The 22,265-nt window shown below is 42.0% G+C and overlaps 1 protein-coding gene across 14 annotated transcripts in view; it reads left to right on the top strand.

Moving 5' to 3' along the window:
• LOC109899241 (SH3 domain-containing kinase-binding protein 1-like) overlaps window positions 1-21,611 on the top strand; it is a 28,974-nt gene extending 7,363 nt beyond the window's left edge. The window contains exons 3-20 of one of the 14 annotated variants that reach the window (XM_031835081.1): window positions 2,074-2,176; window positions 7,199-7,305; window positions 8,309-8,453; window positions 9,390-9,463; window positions 9,563-9,652; window positions 10,695-10,764; window positions 10,924-11,018; window positions 16,684-16,785; window positions 16,891-16,942; window positions 17,024-17,077; window positions 18,964-19,041; window positions 19,343-19,481; window positions 19,563-19,633; window positions 19,912-20,021; window positions 20,103-20,249; window positions 20,550-20,776; window positions 20,889-20,952; window positions 21,044-21,611. In XM_031835081.1, coding sequence (XP_031690941.1) covers window positions 2,074-2,176; window positions 7,199-7,305; window positions 8,309-8,453; window positions 9,390-9,463; window positions 9,563-9,652; window positions 10,695-10,764; window positions 10,924-11,018; window positions 16,684-16,785; window positions 16,891-16,942; window positions 17,024-17,077; window positions 18,964-19,041; window positions 19,343-19,481; window positions 19,563-19,633; window positions 19,912-20,021; window positions 20,103-20,249; window positions 20,550-20,776; window positions 20,889-20,952; window positions 21,044-21,082 — 1,767 coding nt within the window. In that variant the 3' untranslated portion in view covers window positions 21,083-21,611. Of the gene's footprint in view, window positions 1-2,073; window positions 2,177-7,182; window positions 7,306-8,308; window positions 8,454-9,389; window positions 9,464-9,562; window positions 9,653-10,694; window positions 10,765-10,923; window positions 11,019-16,683; window positions 16,786-16,890; window positions 17,078-18,963; window positions 19,042-19,342; window positions 19,482-19,562; window positions 19,634-19,911; window positions 20,022-20,102; window positions 20,250-20,549; window positions 20,777-20,888; window positions 20,953-21,043 lie in introns of all 14 variants that reach the window. The other 13 variants (XM_031835083.1, XM_031835079.1, XM_031835091.1 and 10 more) reach the window with 13 other exon arrangements.
• Window positions 21,612-22,265: the final 654 nt, after the last annotated feature.

Genomic DNA, 22,265 nt, shown 5'->3' on the forward strand with positions numbered 1-22,265 from the left:
AAATCTCAATGGGATTCAGGTCTGGGGAGTTTCCTGGCCATGGACCCAAAATATTGATGTTTTGTTCCCCGAGCCACTTAGTTATCACTTTTGCCTTATGGCAAGGCGCTCCATCATGCTGGAAAAGGCATTGTTCGTCACCAAACTGTTCCTGGATGGTTGGGAGAAGTTACTCTCGGGAGATGTGTTGGTACCATTCTTTATTCATGGCTGTGTTAGGCAAAATTGTGAGGGAGCCCACTCCCTTGGCTGAGAAGCAACCCCACACATGAATGGTCTCAGGATGCTTTACTGTTGGCATATGACACAGGACTGATGATAGCGCTCACCTTGTCTTCTCCGGACAAGCTTTTTTCCGGATGCCCCAAACAATCGGAAAGGGGATTCATCACAGAAAATTACTTTACCCCAGTCCTCAGCAGTCCAATCCCTGTACCTTTTGCAGAATATCAGTCTGTCCCTGATGTTTTTCCTGGAGAGAAGTGGCTTCTTTGCTGCCCTTCTTGACACCAGGCCATCCTCCAAAAGTCTTCGCCTCACTGTGCGTGCAGATGCACTCACACCTGCCTGCTGCCATTCCTGAGCAAGCTCTGTACTGGTGGTGCCCCGATCCCGCAGCTGAATCAACTTTTTAGGAGACTGTCCTGGCACTTGCTGGACTTTCTTGGGCACCCTGAAGCCTTCTTCACAACAATTGATGATTTAGGTGCAATCTTACTGGCAGCAATATCCTTGCCTATGAAGCACTTGATGACGGCACGTATTTCCTTGCAGGTAACCATGGTAGACAGAGGAAGAGCAATGATTCCAAGCACCACCCTCCTTTTGAAGCTTCCAGTCTGTTATTCAAACTCAATCAGCATGACAGAGTGATCTCCAGCCTTGTCCTCGTCAACACTCACACCTGTGTTAACGAGAGAATCACTGACATGATGTCAGCTGGTCCTTTTGTGGCAGGGCTGAAATGCATTGGAAATGTTTTTTGGGCATTCAGTTAATTTGGATGGCAAAGAGGGACTTTGCAAGTAATTGTAATTCATCTGATCACTCTTCATAACATTCTGGAATATATGCAAATTGCCATTATACAAACTGAGGCAGCAGACTTTGTTAAAATTAATATTTGTGTCATTCTCAAAACCTTTGGCCATGACTGTACAGTAAGCAGGTGTTTCCTGTTCTGACATTGCAAATCTGTTCCTCTTCCTTTTGTTATATCAGTTTGGTTTCCTTCTATAGAGAAACGCACTCACTTATACTCTGACACACTCAGGTGTGCTTGTGAATGTGTGTGTGTTATTGCATCAGTCTATTAGCTGCAGAGCAGGGATTATGAAACTGCATCCTGACGAATGCATTAAAGAACTGGGAAATATACAGCCGTGTGTGTGAATAAAAAGGCTGTGTATGTTGCAGCTGTAGGGCAATGCTGACGATCACACAGTAACTCGGGTAGGGCAATGCTGACGAACACACAGTAACTCGGGTAGGGCAATGCTGACGAACACACAGTAACTCGGGTAGGGCAATGCTGACGAACACACAGTAACTCGGGTAGGGCAATGCTGACGAACACACAGTAACTCGGGTAGGGCAATGCTGACGAACACACAGTAACTCGGGTAGGGCAATGCTGACGAACACACAGTAACTCGGGTAGGGCAATGCTGACGAACACACAGTAACTCGGGTAGGGCAATGCTGACGAACACACAGTAACTCGGGTAGGGCAATGCTGACGAACACACAGTAACTCGGGTAGGGCAATGCTGACGAACACACAGTAACTCGGGTAGGGCAATGCTGACGAACATACAGTAACTCAGGTCGTGTGTGTCCTGTGATAGTTTCCATAAGAAAAAAAGGGCAAGACACAATAACTGCATTAGCGTTTGTGGGTGGACATGAAGTTAGGGATGTGTGTGTGCGTATTCCTCTTCCTGCTCATAAAGGGTTAGGTGACTCGGGTTACAGACATTTTATCCATTACCATGACTTCAGCACCTGATAAATAGATGGGAGACAAGATACACAGAGATACAAAACAAACATTCAAACTCTCTCTCTCTCCAGGAGATGAAGAAGGAGGTGAAGAGAGCGGCGGGTCCTAAATCTGATTTGTCCAATGGCAGTACAAGCCCTGTACTTGAGCCTGACCTACGACCAGCCAGGAAAGGTACCCCCCCCCCCCCCTTCACACACATCCTTAGGTAGATTAATGTCCCCCTGCTCATACACAGATCCTATTAGAGTGATAGGCATTAGCGTCAGGTTATCCTTTGTCCTTCACACACACGTGCACACATTCCTGGTACTACTGTTCACTAAAGGAATTATTCACAATATTAACAGTACTATATATATATATATACATACAGTTGAAGTCGGAAGTTTACATACACTTATGTTGGAGTCATTAAAACTTGTTTTTCAACCACTCCACACATTTCTTGATAACAAACTATAGTTTAGGCAAGTTGGTTAGGACATTTACTTTGTGCCTGACAAGTAATTTTTTCCAACAATTGTTTACAGACAGATTATTTCACCTATAATTCACTGTATTACAATTCCAGTGGGTCAGAAGTTTACATACACAATGTTGACTGTACCTTTTAAACAGCTTGGAAAATTCCAGAAAATGTCATGGCTTTAGAAGCTTCTGATAGGCTAATTAACATTATTTGAGTCAATTTGAGGTGTACCTGTGGATGTATTTTAAGGCCTACCTTCAAACTCAGTGCCTCTTTGCTTAACATCATGGGAAACTCAAAAGAAATCAGCCAAGACTTCAGAAAAAAATACCCCTCAGGCAGGAGATGCGTTCTGCCTCCTAGAGATTAACGTACTTTGGTGCGAAAAGTGCAAATCAATCCCAGAACAACAGCAAAGGACCTTGTGAAGATGCTGGAGGAAACTGGTACAAAAGTATCTATATCCACAGTAAAACGAGTCCTATATCGGCATAACCTTAGGCCGCTCAGCAAGGAAGAAGCCACTGCTCCAAAACCACCATAAAAAAAAGCCAGACTACGGTTTGCAACTGCACATGGGGACAAAGATCATACTTTTTGGAGAAATGTCCTCTGGTCTGATGAAACAAAAATAGAACTGTTTGGCCATAATGACCATTGTTATGTTTGGAGGAAAAAGGGGGAGGCTTGCAAGCCGAAGAACACCATCCCAACCGTGAAGCACGGGGGTGGCAGCATCATGTTGTGGAGGTGCTTTGTTGCAGGAGGGACTGGTGCACTTCACAAAATAGATGGCATCATGAGGAAAGGAAAATGATGTGGATATATTGAAGCAACATCTCAAGACATCAGTCAGGAAGTTAAAGCTTGGTCGCAAATGGGTCTTCCAAATGGACAATGACCCCAAGCATACTTCCAAAGTTGTGGCAAAATGGCTTAAGGACAGCAAAGTCAATGTATTGGAGTGGCCATCACAAAGCCCTGAGGTCAATCCTATAGAACATTTGCGGGCAGAACTGAAAAGGCGTGTGCAAGCAAGGAGGCCTACAAACCTGCCTCAGTTACACCAGAATGGGCCAAAATGTACCCATTGTTGGAAGCTTGTGGAAGGCTACCCGAAATGTTTGACCCAAGTTAAACAATTTAAAGGCAATGCTACCAAATACTACTTGAGTGTATGTAAACTTCTGACCCACTGGGAATGTGATGAAAGAAATAAATCATTATCTCTACTATTATTCTGACATTTCACATTCTTAAAATAAAGTGGTGATCCTAACTGACCTCTGACAGGGAATTTTTACTAGGATTAAATGTCAGGAATTGTTAAATTGTTAAACTGAGTTTAAATTTATTTGGCTAAGTTGTATGTAAACGTCCGACTTCAACGGTATATATAGGGACCTAGTCAGTTGTGAACGGTATACAGTACCAGTCAAGAGTTTGGACACACCTACTCATTCCAGGGTTTTTCTTTATTTGTACTATTTTCTACATTGTAGAATAATAGTGAAGACAAACTATGAAATAACACATGGATTCATGTAGTAACCAAAAAAAGTGTTCAACAAATAACTAAATAAATTATATTTGAGATTCTTCAAAGTAGCCACCCTTTGCCTTGAAGACAGCTTTGCACACTCTTGGCATTCTCTCAACCAGCTTCTTGAGGTAGTCACCTGGAATGCATTTTAGTTAACAGGTGTGCCTTGTTAAGTTAATTTGTGGAATTTCTTTCCTTCTTAATGCAATCAGTTGAGTTGTGAGAAGGTAGGGGTGGTATACAGAGGATCGCTTTATTTGGTAAAAGACCAAGTCCATATTATGGTAAGAACAGCTCAAACAAAGCAAAGAGAAATTACATTCCATCATTACTTTTAAGACATGAAGGTGAGTCAATCCAGAAAATGGCAAAAACTTTGAAGGTTTCTTCAAGTGCAGTCTCAAAAACCATCAAGTGCTTTGATGAAACTGGCTCTCATGAGGACCGCCACAGGAAAGGAAGACCCAGAGTTACCTCTGCTGCAGAGGATAAGTTCATTAGATTTAACTGCACCTAATTTTGCAGCCCAGATAAATGCTTCACAGAGTTCAAATAACTGCCACATCTCAACATCAACTGTTCAGAGGAGACTGAGTGAATCAGGCCTTCATAGTCGAATTGCTGCAAAGAAACCATTACTAAAGGACACCAATAAGAAGAAGAGACTTGCTTGGGTCAAGAAACACAAGCAATGTACATTGGATCAGTAGAAATCTGTCCTTTGGTCTGATTCCAAATTTGAGATTTTTTGTTCCAACAGCTGTGTCTTTGTGAGATGCAGAGTAAGTGAATGGATGATCCCTGCATCCCTCTGGTTGGAGCCAAAAATCTCAAATTTCCACTGGTAATGAACTTATCCTCTGCCGCAGGGGTAACTTTGGCTCTTCCATTCCTGTGGCGGCCCTCATGAGAGACAGTTTCATCATAGTGCTTGATGGTTTCTGCGACTGCACTTGAAGAAACTTTCAAAATTCTTGAAATTTTCCGTATACTGACCTTCATGTCTTAAAGTCATTTCATGTCTTAAAGTCATTTCTCTTTGCTTTTTTGAGCTGTTCTTGCCATAATATGTATACCACCCCTACCTTGTCACATCACAACTGATTGGCTCAAATTCATTAAGAAGGAAAGAAATTCTACAAATTACCTTTTAAGAAAGCACACCTGTTAATTGAAATGCATTCCAGGTGGCTACGTCATTAAGCTGGTTGATAGAATGCCAAGAGTGTGTAAAGCTGTCATCAAGGAAAAAGGTGGCTGTTGAAGAATCTCAAATATAAAATATATTGTTTAACACTTTTTTGGTTACTACATGATTCCATATGTGTTATTTCATAGTGTTGATGTCTTCACTATTATACTACAATGTAGCAAATAGTAAAAATAAATAAAAACCCTTGAATGAGTAGGTGTTCTAAAACTTTTGGCCGGTAGTGTGTGTGTGTGTATATACAGTGCCTTGCGAAATTATTCGGCCCCCTTGAACTTTGCGACCTTTTGCCACATTTCAGGCTTCAAACATAAAGATATAAAACTGTATTTTTTTGTGAAGAATCAACAACAAGTGGGACACAATCATGAAGTGGAACGACATTTTTGGATATTTCAAACTTTTTTAACAAATCAAAAACTGAAAAATTGGGCGTGCAAAATTATTCAGCCCCCTTAAGTTAATACTTTGTAGCGCCACCTTTTGCTGAGATTACAGCTGTAAGTCGCTTGGGGTATGTCTCTATCAGTTTTGCACATCGAGAGACTGAAATTTTTTCCCATTCCTCCTTGCAAAACAGCTCGAGCTCAGTGAGGTTGGATGGAGAGCATTTGTGAACAGCAGTTTTCAGTTCTTTCCACAGATTCTCCACAGATTCTCGATTGGATTCAGGTCTGGACTTTGACTTGGCCATTCTAACACCTGGATATGTTTATTTTTGAACCATTTCATTGTAGATTTTGCTTTATGTTTTGGATCATTGTCTTGTTGGAAGACAAATCTCCGTCCCAGTCTCAGGTCTTTTGCAGACTCCATCAGGTTTTCTTCCAGAATGGTCCTGTATTTGGCTCCATCCATCTTCCCATCAATTTTAACCATCTTCCCTGTCCCTGCTGAAGAAAAGCAGGCCCAAACCATGATGCTGCCACCACCATGTTTGACAGTGGGGATAGTGTGTTCAGGGTGATGAGCTGTGTTGCTTTTACGCCAAACATAACGTTTTGCATTGTTGCCAAAAAGTTCAATTTTGGTTTCATCTGACCAGAGCACCTTCTTCCACATGTTTGGTGTGTCTCCCAGGTGGCTTGTGGCAAACTTTAAACTACACTTTTTATGGATATCTTTAAGAAATGGCTTTCTTCTTGCCACTCTTCCATAAAGGCCAGATTTGTGCAATATACGACTGATTGTTGTCCTATGGACAGAGTCTCCCACTTCAGCTGTAGATCTCTGCAGTTCATCCAGAGTGATCATGGGCCTCTTGGCTGCATCTCTGATCAGTCTTCTCCTTGTATGAGCTGAAAGTTTAGAGGGACGGCCAGGTCTTGGTAGATTTGCAGTGGTCTGATACTCCTTCCATTTCAATATTATCGCTTGCACAGTGCTCCTTGGGATGTTTAAAGCTTGGGAAATCTTTTTGTATCCAAATCCGGCTTTAAACTTCTTCACAACAGTATCTCGGACCTGCCTGGTGTGTTCCTTGTTCTTCATGATGCTCTCTGCGCTTTTAATGGACCTCTGAGACTATCACAGTACAGGTGCATTTATACGGAGACTTGATTACACACAGGTGGATTGTATTTATCATCATTAGTCATTTAGGTCAACATTGGATCATTCAGAGATCCTCACTGAACTTCTGGAGAGAGTTTGCTGCACTGAAAGTAAAGGGGCTGAATAATTTTGCACGCCCAATTTTTCAGTTTTTGATTTGTTAAAAAAGTTAGAAATATCCAATAAATGTCGTTCCACTTCATGATCGTGTCCCACTTGTTGTTGATTCTTCACAAAAAAATACAGTTTTATATCTTTATGTTTGAAGCCTGAAATGTGGCAAAAGGTCGCAAAGTTCAAGGGGCCGAATACTTTCGCAAGGCACTGTAGAATGTTAGTATGTGTGCAGTGGGCAACAAATAATATTTGTGAACATAATAAATAGTTAAATAATATACTAGTGTGTGTGTGTTCCAGGAGATCAGACCCACCAGAGGAGGTGTAAGGCTTCCTTCAGCTATGCTCCCCAGAACGAGGATGAGTTAGAGCTGAAGATAGGAGATGTCATCCACATACTGGGGGAGGTGAGAGGGGAGGCTGACATACTGGGGGAGGTGAGAGGGGAGGCTGACATACTGGGGGAGGTGAGGCTGACATACTGGGGGAGGTGAGAGGGGAGGCTGACATACTGGGGGAGGTGAGAGGGGAGGCTGACATACTGGGGGAGGTGAGAGGGGAGGCTGACATACTGGGGGAGGCTGACATACTGGGGGAGGCTGACATACTGGGGGAGGTGAGAGGGGAGGCTGACATACAGGAGGAGGTGAGAGGGGAGGCTGACATACTGGGGGAGGTGAGAGGGGAGGCTGACATACTGGGGGAGGTGAGAGGGGAGGCTGACATACTGGGGGAGGTGAGGCTGACATACTGGGGGAGGTGAGAGGGGAGGCTGACATACTGGGGGAGGTGAGAGGGGAGGCTGACATACTGGGGGAGGTGAGAGGGGAGGCTGACATACTGGGGGAGGCTGACATACTGGGGGAGGCTGACATACTGGGGGAGGTGAGAGGGGAGGCTGACATACAGGAGGAGGTGAGAGGGGAGGCTGACATACTGGGGGAGGTGAGAGGGGAGGCTGACATACTGGGGGAGGTGAGAGGGGAGGCTGACATACTGGGGGAGGTGAGAGGGGAGGCTGACATACTGGGGGAGGTGAGAGGGGAGGCTGACACACAGGAGGAGGTGAGAGGGGAGGCTCACTGTGTGTTTGGGTGTGTGTCGTTTTCAACTTTTTCTTTACTGTAGTAACTTCCCCCTCTGGTGGCCACATGATAGATCTGTTAAACCACATTATAATACTGTAGTGACCCTGTGTTCACAGTCATGTATATTAGCTCCTCCACGGGAGCTAGCTGTCTTACACCATGGAGAACATGCAGGTCTCCCGACCAGAACCTTGTGCTTTCAATGTTCATCTTCAGACAACTTCACTCTCCCTTCCTGTTTCATTACAATATGTGTTCAGGTGGAGGAGGGCTGGTGGGAGGGCAGTCTGAACGTTATGACAGGGATGTTTCATGTGTTCAGGTGGAGGAGGGCTGGTGGCAGGGCAGTCTGAACGGTAAGACAGGGATGTTTCCCTCCAACTTCACCAGAGAGCTGGAGGACACGCCCCCTTCACTAGACACATCCATTAGGTCATCACAAGAGGAGCTACGCAGCAACAAGACCAGTGAGTCACGCTCTCATCACAGCCATGCACATGCACAAACCATTACAAGCTAGGTTTTCATCCAATTGGTGATAGATTTTCATGCGAATATTCTAAAATCTGCATAAAGTAAATATGCGCATTTTCCCACCAATGGTGTGCTTCCACCAAAGAGACATGTTACGGATAAAAATCAGTGCGTGATGAGGTAGTGCGCACAAAGTCATTATTTTCACATACTGAATAAAAATTCTTAAATTCAATGTGTTTCTGTCGCATTTTCAACTCTACTCCAGCCAACAGCTCGCAGATACAGTGCGGGTAGGCTGTGAGGGTTGTCTACTCTACATGATGAGATGATTATGGATTTCTATTTGTCAAATGGCAGTCAAGCATTGATCATCATGTCACCAGAATAAGACCCTCGATACTTATTGGAAAGCAGCATCAAGCTCATTACCGTGCACTTTCACCACCCTGTGAAATTCATCGTAACATATTTCATCTGTAGTCTAATAAACGGCATGGTTTCCCGACGAGTCGTAGTGGGAGGACCACACAACATGTCATCCATCGCAGGGCTCCAAGCTGACTTCTATATGATGGTTGTTAGATCAATGCGTATAAGAAGGTTTCCACCGTCATGTCTGGTATAATCCATTTTACCACCTCGTCTAGTGGATTTAGTTTGGTTGACATTTGGAAAGTTTTCCGTCAGGCCTGTCGTGACATATTTTTATCCAACGTGTACTTTTACACACATAAAAAGGTTGGTTGGAATCCTGGTTACTGATCAAATGTTTTTTATATGCATGAAATGGCAGATCAATATTCATATGATGTAACACAAGTAAAGAACATTGTTACATGATTCTGCTGAACTCAACATGGTTTCTAATCAATTGTTAGCATAAATAGTCATTGTGTGTGTGTGTTGGTTTGTGTGCGCGTGCGTAGGTAAAGACAGTCCAGGCAGTGAGAGTGACGGAGGAGAGAGTCGCTCTGACAGTGGAGAGATTCAACCCAAGAAGGTGTGTGTGTGTGTAGTTTAATAACAGTTTCATGATAAGTGTAATGTGTTAGAACAGTATTGTCGTGGTAACTATAGTGGTGGTAACGTGTGTCTCCAGGTTCGAGGGTTTGGGTTCGGTGACATCTTTAAAGACCAGCCCATCAGACTGAGACCTGCATCTGGAGACATGGACACGGAGGGAGAGAAGGTGATACACGCACACAAACTTAAAGGGATAGTTCAGGCAGAATCTATATTTGGGTGGAATAACCCTTACCTTGAGTTGTCTGAAGGCCCATAGTGACAGAATCCACAATAGTCCAGCTGTTTAAATTTGTGAATTTAGATTATCCTAATTATGTAAGCTCCTAGCTATGGCAGAAGGAAACAATGGACTATTGTTGATTCTGTCACTATGGGCCTTTAGACACAACCCAAATATAGATTCTGCCTGAACTATCCCTTTAATGGTGCATACAGATGTAGAATTTTAATTTGAGCTAGTTTTCTAAAGCAGGAAAATAATTATTCAGCAGCAGGAAATGTGGATTATAATTAATGGACATTTTTCTTTAGGGTAAATCATGTCTGACATTTTTAAAGGGAAAATCACAAATGTTTGGAAGCCTTTTTAACCCTGAAATACACCACAAAATAATTCCCCATACTCGGTCCTTGGAACCACAACGGTGTACATTTAGTTTTCCCCCCTAGCACTACACAGCTGATTCAAATAATCGAGAGAGAGAGAGACTTTTTGTTCTCGCGCTCTCTCTTCACTTTGTTCTCTCTCCTTTTCTCTTGTCACACTCTCACTGTATTACAATGGAGTCTGATTTATAACAGGACTGTGTGGATGATGGCAGGGTCATGTTTGGTTTAGGGTATGTCTTGTATAGTGTTTGTTGTGTATGAGTATATTGATCAGTGCCAGCGTGTGTATGCATGTGATAATCCATTTTTGTGTGTGAGAGAGAGTTTGGGTACGTGTCAGGCTGTGTGTACGATATTTTGCAGAGAGAGGGAAGAAGTTGTGGAGGGAGAGAGAACTGGGACTGGAGGGAGGGAGGGGGAGAGAGAGGCAGGGGGAGAGGATTTGGGATGTTCTTCTGAGTGTGAAACAGAGAAGTGTGTGTGTTTGAAACAGACCGGTGTGTGTGACATAGACAGAGCCCAGTCTGTCCGGAGTTGATCGCAAATAGAGTATTCTGGGAATGTAGTTTCCTGTGTGTTTCCCTCTTCTCCTCTAGACACAGGTTAGGAAATCACCCTCTGTTTCCCTGGAAACCATGAAGGCAGAACCTGAACGCATGGTGAAAGGTGAGAGGGAGGGGCCTGGGTTCTTCTAGACAGTCTCTCACTTCCTGTTTCACACCTAGAATAAGATAAAGATTCACACCTGCTTAGTCTCTTGATTTACTTTAATATACCTGAGTTTTGGGATTCAACGTGAGTGTCTGTATTCTGATTGGTTCCCAGGCCGTGAGCTGTGTAAGGTCATCTTCCCGTACGACGCCCATAACGAAGATGAGCTGTCAATGAAAGAGGGAGAGATTGTCACCATAATCAACAGGGTGTGTGTGTCTAACCTCTGAGTGTCCATGCATGCGGTTGTGCATGTGTGTGTCAGGTTTGGGGTTAATTCCACAAATTCAATTCCATTTCAATTCCCTCTACCTGTAAATTCCAAATTCCATTTAATTCAAATTCTGGAGTAAATTCTTAATTTGAAGTGCATTAAATCCATTAACGGGGAGATGTATAAATATTGAATTCCAATTCAAGTATCTCTTTCTACTCTTACCTGTATACGGGTTGAAAATGGCAGATTTGGGCACTAATAAGCACCTAAGTTGGAACACAGTGGCTATACAGTAACATGCTATACATGATGTCAGAGCTCTGGCTCTTTGGTTCACAGCGCTGTGTGTGTTTTGACTGACAGCCGTTTTGAACTTGAGCACCACACGGCAAGAAGTTGCTCCCATCCCTCCTGCTAACTGGGCAACTTTTGCACATTTTTGGTCTGAGGGAAATTATGTAAATTAAAAAAGGACTATATATTTTGAAAGATGAGACGTTGAGGATTATAATAAATACCGCTTTGATGTCATACAAGCAAGTCAAACACCTGTGAGTCCTGAACAGGAGGAGCCTATACGGACCTGAATACACACCTTTCTATACGCACCAAAGACTATTCCATCTCATATTGTATTTTATAACTTAGCTAGTCATGTTGGCAATAGAACAGACCTTCAAGTGATGCCCACGTGACCCAGATTGCACCTACCCCAAATATATCCAGAACATTTTCAGATTTCTTTATCAACAAATGCAGCAAAAAGTCCAGTAAATGTAAAATGATCACACAGTCAACAGTGTAATGTTTGGATTCAGTCTTGTCAGGTGAACTGTTGTGTCCTCACCTGAATGACCAGTTCCTGAAGGACATTGCAGAACGGCGTACAGTTCTGTATCCAATTTTCAAGGAAACTAGATTAAAAGGAAACGAGTAGCTTTCGTCGTCAATAAACTATATATTGATAACCAGTTGTTCAGAGACACAACGACTACTCCATGGATATTTTAAAAATGACAAAGTTCTTATAGACGAGGAAAATAATGAAACACAATTCTATCCCGGTTATGGATTGTAATAATACAATAACAAATATAGCTTTTCTATATATCTTCAAATAGAACTAATTGGAACACAAAAGCACTAATTCAACATGGTGAAGATAAAAGTTCAGTAAACAGAAGGCACAGTATGTGTGGATGGTGGAGTGTGTGTTATTGTGTTATGTTTGGGAAAGTGTGGCATTGAGTGAGAAAGGAAATGGTTGCATATCCCAGAACCAATGTATTTCTGTGAGCTGGGGGTGTGAGGGAGCTTTCAATGTTTATCCCAGAACCAATGTATTGCTGTGAGCTGGGGTGTGAGGGAGCTTTCAATGTTTATCCCAGAACCAATGTATTTCTGTGAGCTGGGGGTGTGAGGGAGCTTTCAATGTTGTTCAGATGATGGACATACTTTTAGAATGAATTATACGTCTTCTATATTTATTTATGATCCTATATTGATGGAACGGTCCACAACCCTATACCCTAGACACCCACCTGAATGACCAAGATACTAAGGAGAAGTCCCTAACTGTTTTATGGGCCTGCTGTAAGCGGTCTGTATCCAGCCAAATGCAGTCAGAGACCAAGAGCAGCACTGCTCCCTAAAGATTCTGAGGCTGCTTGGCTAATTGTGGAAAATAAGAAACAGGATTTAAAAAATATATATTTATTTTTTTGATGGCTATATATAATACAAATGGAGGTGAGGGTGATGGAAATGCATTTGGAGGTTGATCTACTTCTGTTCGGTAAATGGCACTGTGGGGTCAGGGGGGGTCTGCCGGGCATTGGGATGACAACCCAACTCGGGATGGGGAGGGCTTTTAGTGGGGACCAATTGGAGGTTTACTTAGTAGCAATACAAATATCATGGTGCAGCTATATAGACACTCAATCATCATGTTACTTTTTATTGTACATTTACAAACATAGATTTTGATAAATAGAATTGAAAGTTGTGTCTCATTATGGTAAATGGTGAAATAAGTATAGCCAGTTACAATTGTAATGACTTAGCAGATAATAAGAAAAGACAGTATTTACCTGGCTAAAAGAGAAGGAATAGAATATCTATTGTGGAAAAAGGACTGGGGGGAATATATTTCTCCCATGGGCAAAGAAATTCAAAAGGGGTGATGGTTTTAATTAACAGTAATTTTGATCAAAATGTGCAAATAGTCCAAACAGATCCTCAAGGTAGATGGATGATTTTAAATATGTTATTGGACAATAAACAGATATGGCTCATTAACCTATACGGTCCGAATAATGATGATCCAAGCTTCTTTGAAAATATATATATAAGAATGTATCAACTCTACAAGCAACACTAGACTCTATTATTATGGTGGGAGATTTTAATATGGTCTTAAATACCTCTATGGCCCGTAAAGGAAATCACACTACAAACTATCACCCTCAGGCACTTAAGGAAATCGTGAATGTCATGGATATATTGGAATTAGTGGATATATGGAGGCTTAAATACCCTGACCTAGTGCGAGGATATTGGAAATTTAATCAAAGCCTACTGGATGATAAATTGTTTAGAACTAGGACAGAAGAATTTATAACTGACTTTTTCAGACATAACATAGATACAGCAGATCCCCTTATTGAATGGGACACTTTTAAATGTGCCTTTAGAGGCCATGCAATTCAGTACTCATCTATAAAACAATAGCAATTTAGATATTAACAAAGAAAATGGAAGAACTAACAGTACAGTCAGATAGCAATACAAACGGTACAATAGAGGCTCAGAATAAGTTAGAGGAAAAACAATAAGAAATGGAGGAACTTATTCCAGAAAGATCCCGTGTCATATTATAAATATTATAAAAAATAAAGCGGACTGGATGGAAAATGGGGAAAAATGCACCAAATTCTTTTTCAATCTTCAATATAGAAATGCTACCAACTTTTTTTTATTGAAACTTGTTACAAATTACATGCATGATTCACCAAATTATATTTTGAAAGAGGAAGAGAAGTACTTTAAGAATATGTTTTCGTTTCAGTCTCCTCCATCTCCACTAACCGAGGCTAATTGTATGTATTTTTTTCCTATTAATAATGTAAAATGAACATCTGTACAGAAAGACTCATGTGTAAGCCAAATTACAGAGGAAAACTTCTTGGTGCAATTAAAGCCTTTAAGGCTGGGAAAACTCCAGGGCTGGATGGCATACCAGTAGAAGTACCGTAAATATATATATATATATATTCAGAGGACCATTTAGCATGTTTTAATCACTATTATATAAATGGTAGATTATCAGACACGCAACAATAATGTTTAAAATCATTATTACTGAAACAGGACCCAAGTAGTATATGTAAAGATCCTGTCCATTTAAAAAAAGTGGAGGCCTCTTACACTTCAGTGTTGTGATGCGAAAATCCTAGCAAAATAGATCATTTATTTTGGTATTTTCCATATGTAGCACGTTTTTGGTCACAGGTACAGGAATGGCTGAAGAATTGCAACATTTGCCTAGAACTAACGCTGCAGATAGCAATACTGGGTGATTTGAAAAGCCATAGTCAATCAATCAATAATGTAATAATTATTTTAGCCAAAACAATCTGTAGAAGCTATGAGAATAGAAAGGTTCAATTTGTTTGTGAAGCATCACAGCACAGTTGAAAAATATATGGCAAATAGAAATCCAAAATGGATGGTGATAAGAGATAGATGGGAGGGGTTGAATGGAGCTGAAGGGACTAATAACAAGAACCAATGTAAATCATACGGGATCTGTAAAATGTATATAGGTTCAGAACTTTTGTGAAATAGCACAGTTACAAATAGAAATCAAACTGGATGGACATCAGAAATAGAGGAAGGACTAAAAACAAACCAAATATAACTACTGTAAAATAGATAGTTGTAGAATGTGTATAAGCTGAATGTAGAAGCCTACGTCTTATTGTTTATTAGTTTACTCCAGTTGGGGGAAGGGTGTTCGGGTTTGCAGGGAATAATAAAGGTATATTCTTTAAAAAAGTATGTATATCTATATAGGTATGAATATGTATGAATATGTATGCATATGTGTATATAAATGGACATATATATTTACCCCAAAAATATATGGGGGATCGGGAATGATGCAGACAATTACATTGATGGAAGCAACAATCTTTCCGCAATATTAAGATGATCCTCTCCTAAAATGAAAAAATAAATCATAATAATAATAATCCCATAATATCCAAACTGTTCCCTTTCAATTGCCGCCATGGTTATGCATATGCTTTTCATATTTCTTCTGTAAGAAACATTTCAATTTAGGCCTATCCATATAGGGCAATTCCCATTCAATTCCAAAGATGAAATGCTTTTACAATTCCAATTAAATTCAAACAGTCCAATTACAATTCCATAACTGGAAGATTGTTTTGTATTCAACATAAATGCTCCCCTTCATGAGTGAATTCAAAAATGTAATTGCAATTTCAAATGACATTTTAATTGACCCCAACCGCGGTGTGTATTGTGCTTGGGTTGTATCCAGACTGTCCTTCTCTCACGTTGGAATTGACTGTATTACCAGTTTGGTACACGAGGGGGCGCCAAAATACCCATTAGGCATCTTTTACCAGAATGCTAACAAAGTTAGCACAACTAAAGGTGAATTTCCATGGAGGCTGCTAGCTAAATATGCTAACGAGCGCAAATGAAAATAAACTAAAAATATAAAATGCATAAGAAATATATTGCTGCGTTTGGTAAACGCAGATCTAACTTGCTTCTTATTGTAATTTCTAATTTTGCTTCAGTTGCGCTTCTCTACTCGGATGAGAATTCACGAACTGGCTTTCTATCAGCAGACAGCGCTGTGACTGATGTGGAACTACTTTTCTCCATCATTCTATCAGCAGACAGCGCTGTGACTGATGTGGAACTACTTTTCTCTGGTACTTTTCTTGGTGTAGCCAGCCTTTTCTTTTCCCGGTAAAATACAAGATTAACTTTAAGCGAAACATTAGGAAATGTAGCTGGTTACATTCTTTATATGATAAACATTAGAAATATGATGGCCATGCATAATTTTTTGCAATGAAATACCTTGCTTTTTCATTTTAAGCTCATTTACTTGTGAGGCTGCCAGCCACATAGCGTCACACTTCTGTAGTCATCTGATGACAATAAAGCTGTTTCCTGCCGAATGTGGTGCACTGATGTATTTTCTGTGAAGGGAAACTATAGCTGCACGTCCCTGATCACTCTATTGTAGCAACAAAAACACTGTTGACTTTCAATATAAACCGTGACCCCTGTCAATACTCAGCTGGACTCACAAACACATGACTGGCTCAACTGTTGTGGGGAACTACGTTAAGCTTCCTAATGTAAAATAATGTGACAGGTGAAATGAAGAATGTGATCTGCTTTATCTCCTAATGTATTGCACAAGTTGACTGCAGGTATTTACTTAAAGTAGCTACAGATTTTGAAATGATTGAAATAGTTTCAACGTTATTGAAAAGACATCCCCGGTATAGAGTTTATACGGTATAGAGTTTATACGGTATAGAGTTTATACGGTATACCGCCCAAGCCTAGTGTGTTTAACCTGTGTATGTGGATTCTGTGTGTTGTAGGACTGTGCTGACACGGGGTGGTGGATGGGGGAGATAGGGGGGAGAAAGGGAGTCTTCCCTGATAACTTTGTCAAGCTGTTAATACCTGATGTAGAGAAAGAGGTAAGACACGCAAATATCATTTGATTTGTACTGTTATTATGGTGTTCAAGGAATGACATTCCATGAGAGCAAAATCACTTAGTGTTTCTTTGTGTGCGGTTGCAGAGACCAAAGAAGCCGCCTCCCCCCAGCGTCCCTTCGGGTAAACACACCACAGGTAAACCTCCATCTCCTCTCTCCACAGGTAATCCCCCATCTCCTCTCTCCACAGGTAATCCCCCATCTCCTCTCTCCACAGGTAATCCCCCATCTCCTCTCTCCACAGGTTATCCCCCATCTCCTCTCTCCACAGGTAATCCCCCATCGCCACTGATACTGTTTTGTGCGTGTCTCAATCATCTCTCTATCTCCGTCTCTGCTCTTCTCTGTTTTGTGTTAGTGTGTGTAAGGGAGAGAGATAGAAACTAGGAGCAATGGTGGTAATTAAACAGGCATATAACCAAATGGTGATAATTTAACAGGGAGAGAACCAAAGATAGAGATACAGTGCCTTGCGAAAGTATTCGGCCCCCTTGAACTTTGTGACCTTTTGCCACATTTCAGGCTTCAAACATAAAGATATAAAACTGTATTTTTTTGTGAAGAATCAACAACAAGTGGGACACAATCATGAAGTGGAACGACATTTATTGGATATTTCAAACTTTTTTAACAAATCAAAAACTGAAAAATTGGGCGTGCAAAATTATTCAGCCCCTTAAGTTAATACTTTGTAGCGCCACCTTTTGCTGAGATTACAGCTGTAAGTCGCCTGGGGTATGTCTCTATCAGTTTTGCACATCGAGAGACTGAAATTTTTTCCCATTCCTCCTTGCAAAACAGCTCGAGCTCAGTGAGGTTGGATGGAGAGCATTTGTGAACAGCAGTTCAGTTCTTTCCACAGATTCTCGATTCGATTCAGGTCTGGACTTTGACTTGGCCATTCTAACACCTGGATATGTTTATTTTTTAACTATTCCATTGTAGATTTTGCTTTATGTTTTGGATCATTGTCTTGTTGGAAGACAAATCTCCGTCCCAGTCTCAGGTCTTTTGCAGACTCCATCAGGTTTTCTTCCAGAATGGTCCTGTATTTGGCTCCATCCATCTTCCCATCAATTTTAACCATCTTCCCTGTCCCTGCTGAAGAAAAGCAGGCCCAAACCATGATGCTGCCACCACCATGTTTGACAGTGGGGATGGTGTGTTCAGGGTGATGAGCTGTGTTGCTTTTACGCCAAACATAACGTTTTGCATTGTTGCCAAAGTGTTCCATTTTGGTTTCATCTGACCAGAGCACCTTCTTCCACATGTTTGGTGTGTCTCCCAGGTGGCTTGTGGCAAACTTTAAACAACACTTTTTATGGATATCTTTAAGAAATGGCTTTCTTCTTGCCACTCTTCCATAAAGGCCAGATTTGTGCAATATACGACTGATTGTTGTCCTATGGACAGAGTCTCCCACCTCAGCTGTAGATCTCTGCAGTTCATCCAGAGTGATCATGGGCCTCTTGGCTGCATCTCTGATCAGTCTTCTCCTTGTATGAGCTGAAAGTTTAGAGGGACGGCCAGGTCTTGGTAGATTTGCAGTGGTCTGATACTCCTTCCATTTCAATATTATCGCTTGCACAGTGCTCCTTGGGATGTTTAAAGCTTGGGAAATCTTTTTGTATCCAAATCCGTCTTTAAAACTTCTTCACAACAGTATCTCGGACCTGCCTGGTGTGTTCCTTGTTCTTCATGATGCTCTCTGCGCTTTTAACGGACCTCTGAGACTACCACAGTGCAGGTGCATTTATATGGAGACTTGATTACACACAGGTGGATTGTATTTATCATCATTAGTCATTTAGGTCAACATTGGATCATTCAGAGATCCTCACTGAACTTCTGGAGAGAGTTTGCTGCACTGAAAGTAAAGGGGCTGAATAATTTTGCACGCCCAATTTTTCAGTTTTTGATTTGTTAAGAAAGTTTGAAATATCCAATAAATGTCGTTCCACGTCATGATTGTGTCCCACTTGTTGTTGATTCTTCACAAAAAAATACAGTTTTATATCTTTATGTTTGAAGCCTGAAATGTGGCAAAAGGTCGCAAAGTTCAAGGGGGCCGAATACTTTCGCAAGGCACTGTATCTATAGGGAAGAGTGTCAATAATGTCACCCTCAGTTGACCGCTGACCCATATGTGACCTGTAGATAAAAGGTCAGAGGTCAGGAAGGTACCCCCGGAGCGCCCAGAGCACATGCCTCACAGACCACCTGACGACAACAAAGGTACTACAGTACTACTACAGTAATACTATAAAAAAGCTACTAACTCTGCCTCACAGATCTGATGACAACAGAGGTACTACTACTACCATTACTATACTACACTATTCCACAATCATCTACAATGCCTGCTTCGGCTTGCTGCAGCCTGACTACTACCCTATATGGCCCTATTCAGCCTGCCTGCCTTAACTCTCTTCACCTCTTCAGCTGGCTCACACCTCACCTCTACACTGTGTGTGTGCGTGCGCGCGCGCGCATGTGACTATCCACTTATCCTGTCCGTATATGTGTTTGTGTGTAGGTGAGGAGGTGAAGGTTGGAGAGATCCCTAAGCCCGCCCTTCCATCCATCCCTCCAAAAAAGCCCCACCCACCAAAGACAAGCTCCTCCCACCTCCCTCCCCGAGGCCCAGACAGACCTGAGAGACCTCCTTCTGTACCGTCAGTACACACACACATATGCACACACACACACACACACACACACACACACTAAAGTTGTCAACTGGTCTGCCTGTTCAGGTGTGAGAGCCCTAAGTCTGAGGGTGGGGCTGTGACTCCAGATCCTGCCTGTGACATGTCAAAAGACATTGGTGAGTTTGACTGAGAGGACAAGGGGCAGACCTGGGGCAGTTTGACAGTTATGTGACAGGACACTAGTCCAATCAGAGTAGGGAGTTGGCTGACTTAAGAGTCAGAGAGGTTTGAATATGAATGAAGATCCTCAGTTCTTTCTCTCTGTCCATATGTGAGGAATTCGCTGCCCTAGCCTTCATATTGGTCGGGGAACTGTGTGTTTGTTTGTGCCTGTTCTCTGGTAAGATGTTATGTGTTACTGTGGATTAACAATATAATGTGTGTCTGTGTGTAGATCTAGTTTATTTGGACTCGCTGTTCTTGTCTAGAGAGAAACTAAGCCATCCCACCGCAATGCAACCAAGAGTCCTCATCCGCAGACCACGCTCCTTGATCATAAGCACAGTAAGTGTACGCACACATACACGCACACATTATTTTCTTTAACATGTCTGGGTGACACCACTCTCCTCTTCTCTCTCGCAGTCTTCTCTGTCCAGTATTGACCTGCTGGACTCTCCTGCGGTAGAGGAGCAGAGAAGGGGGAAGGACAGAGAAAAGGAGGAGCTGCAGGACTCCTTGTGTCCTAGAACAGTAGATGTCTCTCAGAGGAAAGCACTTCCCACCATCACTGTAAGAATTTGTTGAATTTAAATGTGTTTAATTACATTTTAGCAGTGAATCAGAGTATATTGTGTGTAGTATATTGTTTGTGTATTCCCGGACCATCAAGTTGGCTTGTGAAAAATAAAAAGGATTTCTGGTTTATTAATTAACCTAGACCTGTGTATGAGTTGCTGGTTGAAACAATAGAATCAATCCATGCCCATTTCAAGCATATCTTCCTAAAAAAGTTCCTTAAAAGTTATTTCCAAGCATTTAAGTAAGTTAGCTGGCTAACTCATGAATCCTGATTTGTGACATACCCCACAGGTACCTGACAGTAAGGGTGTGCTGCCATCCAAGCCTGCTGTCCTTCACCCACCGTCAACAGAAAGCTTAGCCCTCCGCCCTATAAGCCCCTCCCCTTCATATGCAAAACCCACCTCTTCATGTATAAGCCCCTCCCCTGAGCCCAGGCCGACACCCACCCTGGAGGAGCTAAGGGGACAACTGAGAGAGCTGAGAGCCTCTGTAGAACTGCTGAAGAGCCAACACAGGTGTGTGTGTGTGTGTGTGTGTGTGTGTGTGTGTGTGTGTGTGTGTGTGTGTGTGTGTGTGTTTGTTTGTTTGTTTGTTTAATAGTGTGAGTGACTGGTGTCTTTGTCCCAGGCAGGAGATGAAGCAGTTGTCCAGTGACCTGGACGAGGAGAAGAGGTTCCGCCTTACTATGCAGGTGAACACATCTAGTGCTGAACAACATTAATTTACCGCTGCTACATTTTTCATCTTAGCTATACATTACATTTGGTTTTTGTCTTTTTCAGATGGAGGTGGAGAAGATTAAGAGGAGTTTATTTAAATGACTTTGCACCCTCCCCGGTGCATATTGATGACGTCACCTCACGCTGGAGCCAGAGTGTGACATCAGACGAACTAGTTTGTGCCAGAAATCAACATCAATGACAGACGATTCCAATCCCCTCTCGTCTGTTTGTGTTGAAAAGGCTTGCTTATTTTTTTTTTGTTTCCTGATATCTGATTGGAGTTTTCTGGATCAAGGGCGTAGCCTCACTAGTACTCTGTCTGACACCCCGCTACTCAAAATACCTGGAACACTTTCACCTGCTGTTAGTCTGTGTGTGTGTGTGTCTGTGTGTGTCTGTGTGTGTGTGTGTGTGTGTGTGTGTGTGTGTGTGAGCATACAAGGTTTCTATGGCAACCCCGCACTGTGGCCTTCCTTCCTGTTTTAGATGTCTTTCTTTCTGATGACATAAAGACAGTTTCTGGACTTCATATCTCCAGGAAAGTGAAACAGACTTTTATATTCCAGTGTTCTAAAGATGAAGATTATGGATGCGTGCCGATTTTAATCAAATAAAAAGTTATTCTGTCCCAGCCTACCTTACCTACCCAAACATACACACACATTTTATTTTACCTTTAATTAACTGGGCAAGTCAGTTAAGAACAAATTCTTATTTTCATTGATGGCTTAGGAACAGTGGGTTAACTGCCTTGTTCAGGGGTAGAACGACTGGTTTTTACCTTGTCGGCTCGGGAATTCAATCTTGCGACCTTTCGGTTACTAGTCCAACGCTCTAACCACTACCTGCCACCCCACACGTGTGCATTGTTTGTGTGTGTCAGTGCCCCTCCACTGCTCTTTATCCTGTTGATTCAGGTAATTAGTCTGGTTGAACATCAGAGCGCTGGACACACACACACACATTCCTCAACACACATGCAGGCTGCTGTTTTCTTGCTTGTATAAACTGCTGTGTGTGTTGTAGACAAGTGGGTTACCATCTCTGTCTCATCAGGTAGTGTGTGCATGTTGTTTTGATTAAAGACGCAGATCGCATGTGACAGTTCAAGAATGTCCTCAGGCGGTGGACATAACTCAGCTTGGCTGTCTGGGGGTGTCAGATCTGCGGACTGACAGTTTATTATATATGGCTCTGAAGGAGATGAGTGCCGGTTTACGATCCCATTACCAATTGTGCTATTGTGTATGTTTTTTCACGTTATTTGTGACTTATTTTGTAC

This window comes from Oncorhynchus kisutch, linkage group LG11, assembly GCF_002021735.2.
Source record: "Oncorhynchus kisutch isolate 150728-3 linkage group LG11, Okis_V2, whole genome shotgun sequence".
Taxonomy (NCBI): Eukaryota; Metazoa; Chordata; class Actinopteri; order Salmoniformes; family Salmonidae; genus Oncorhynchus; species Oncorhynchus kisutch.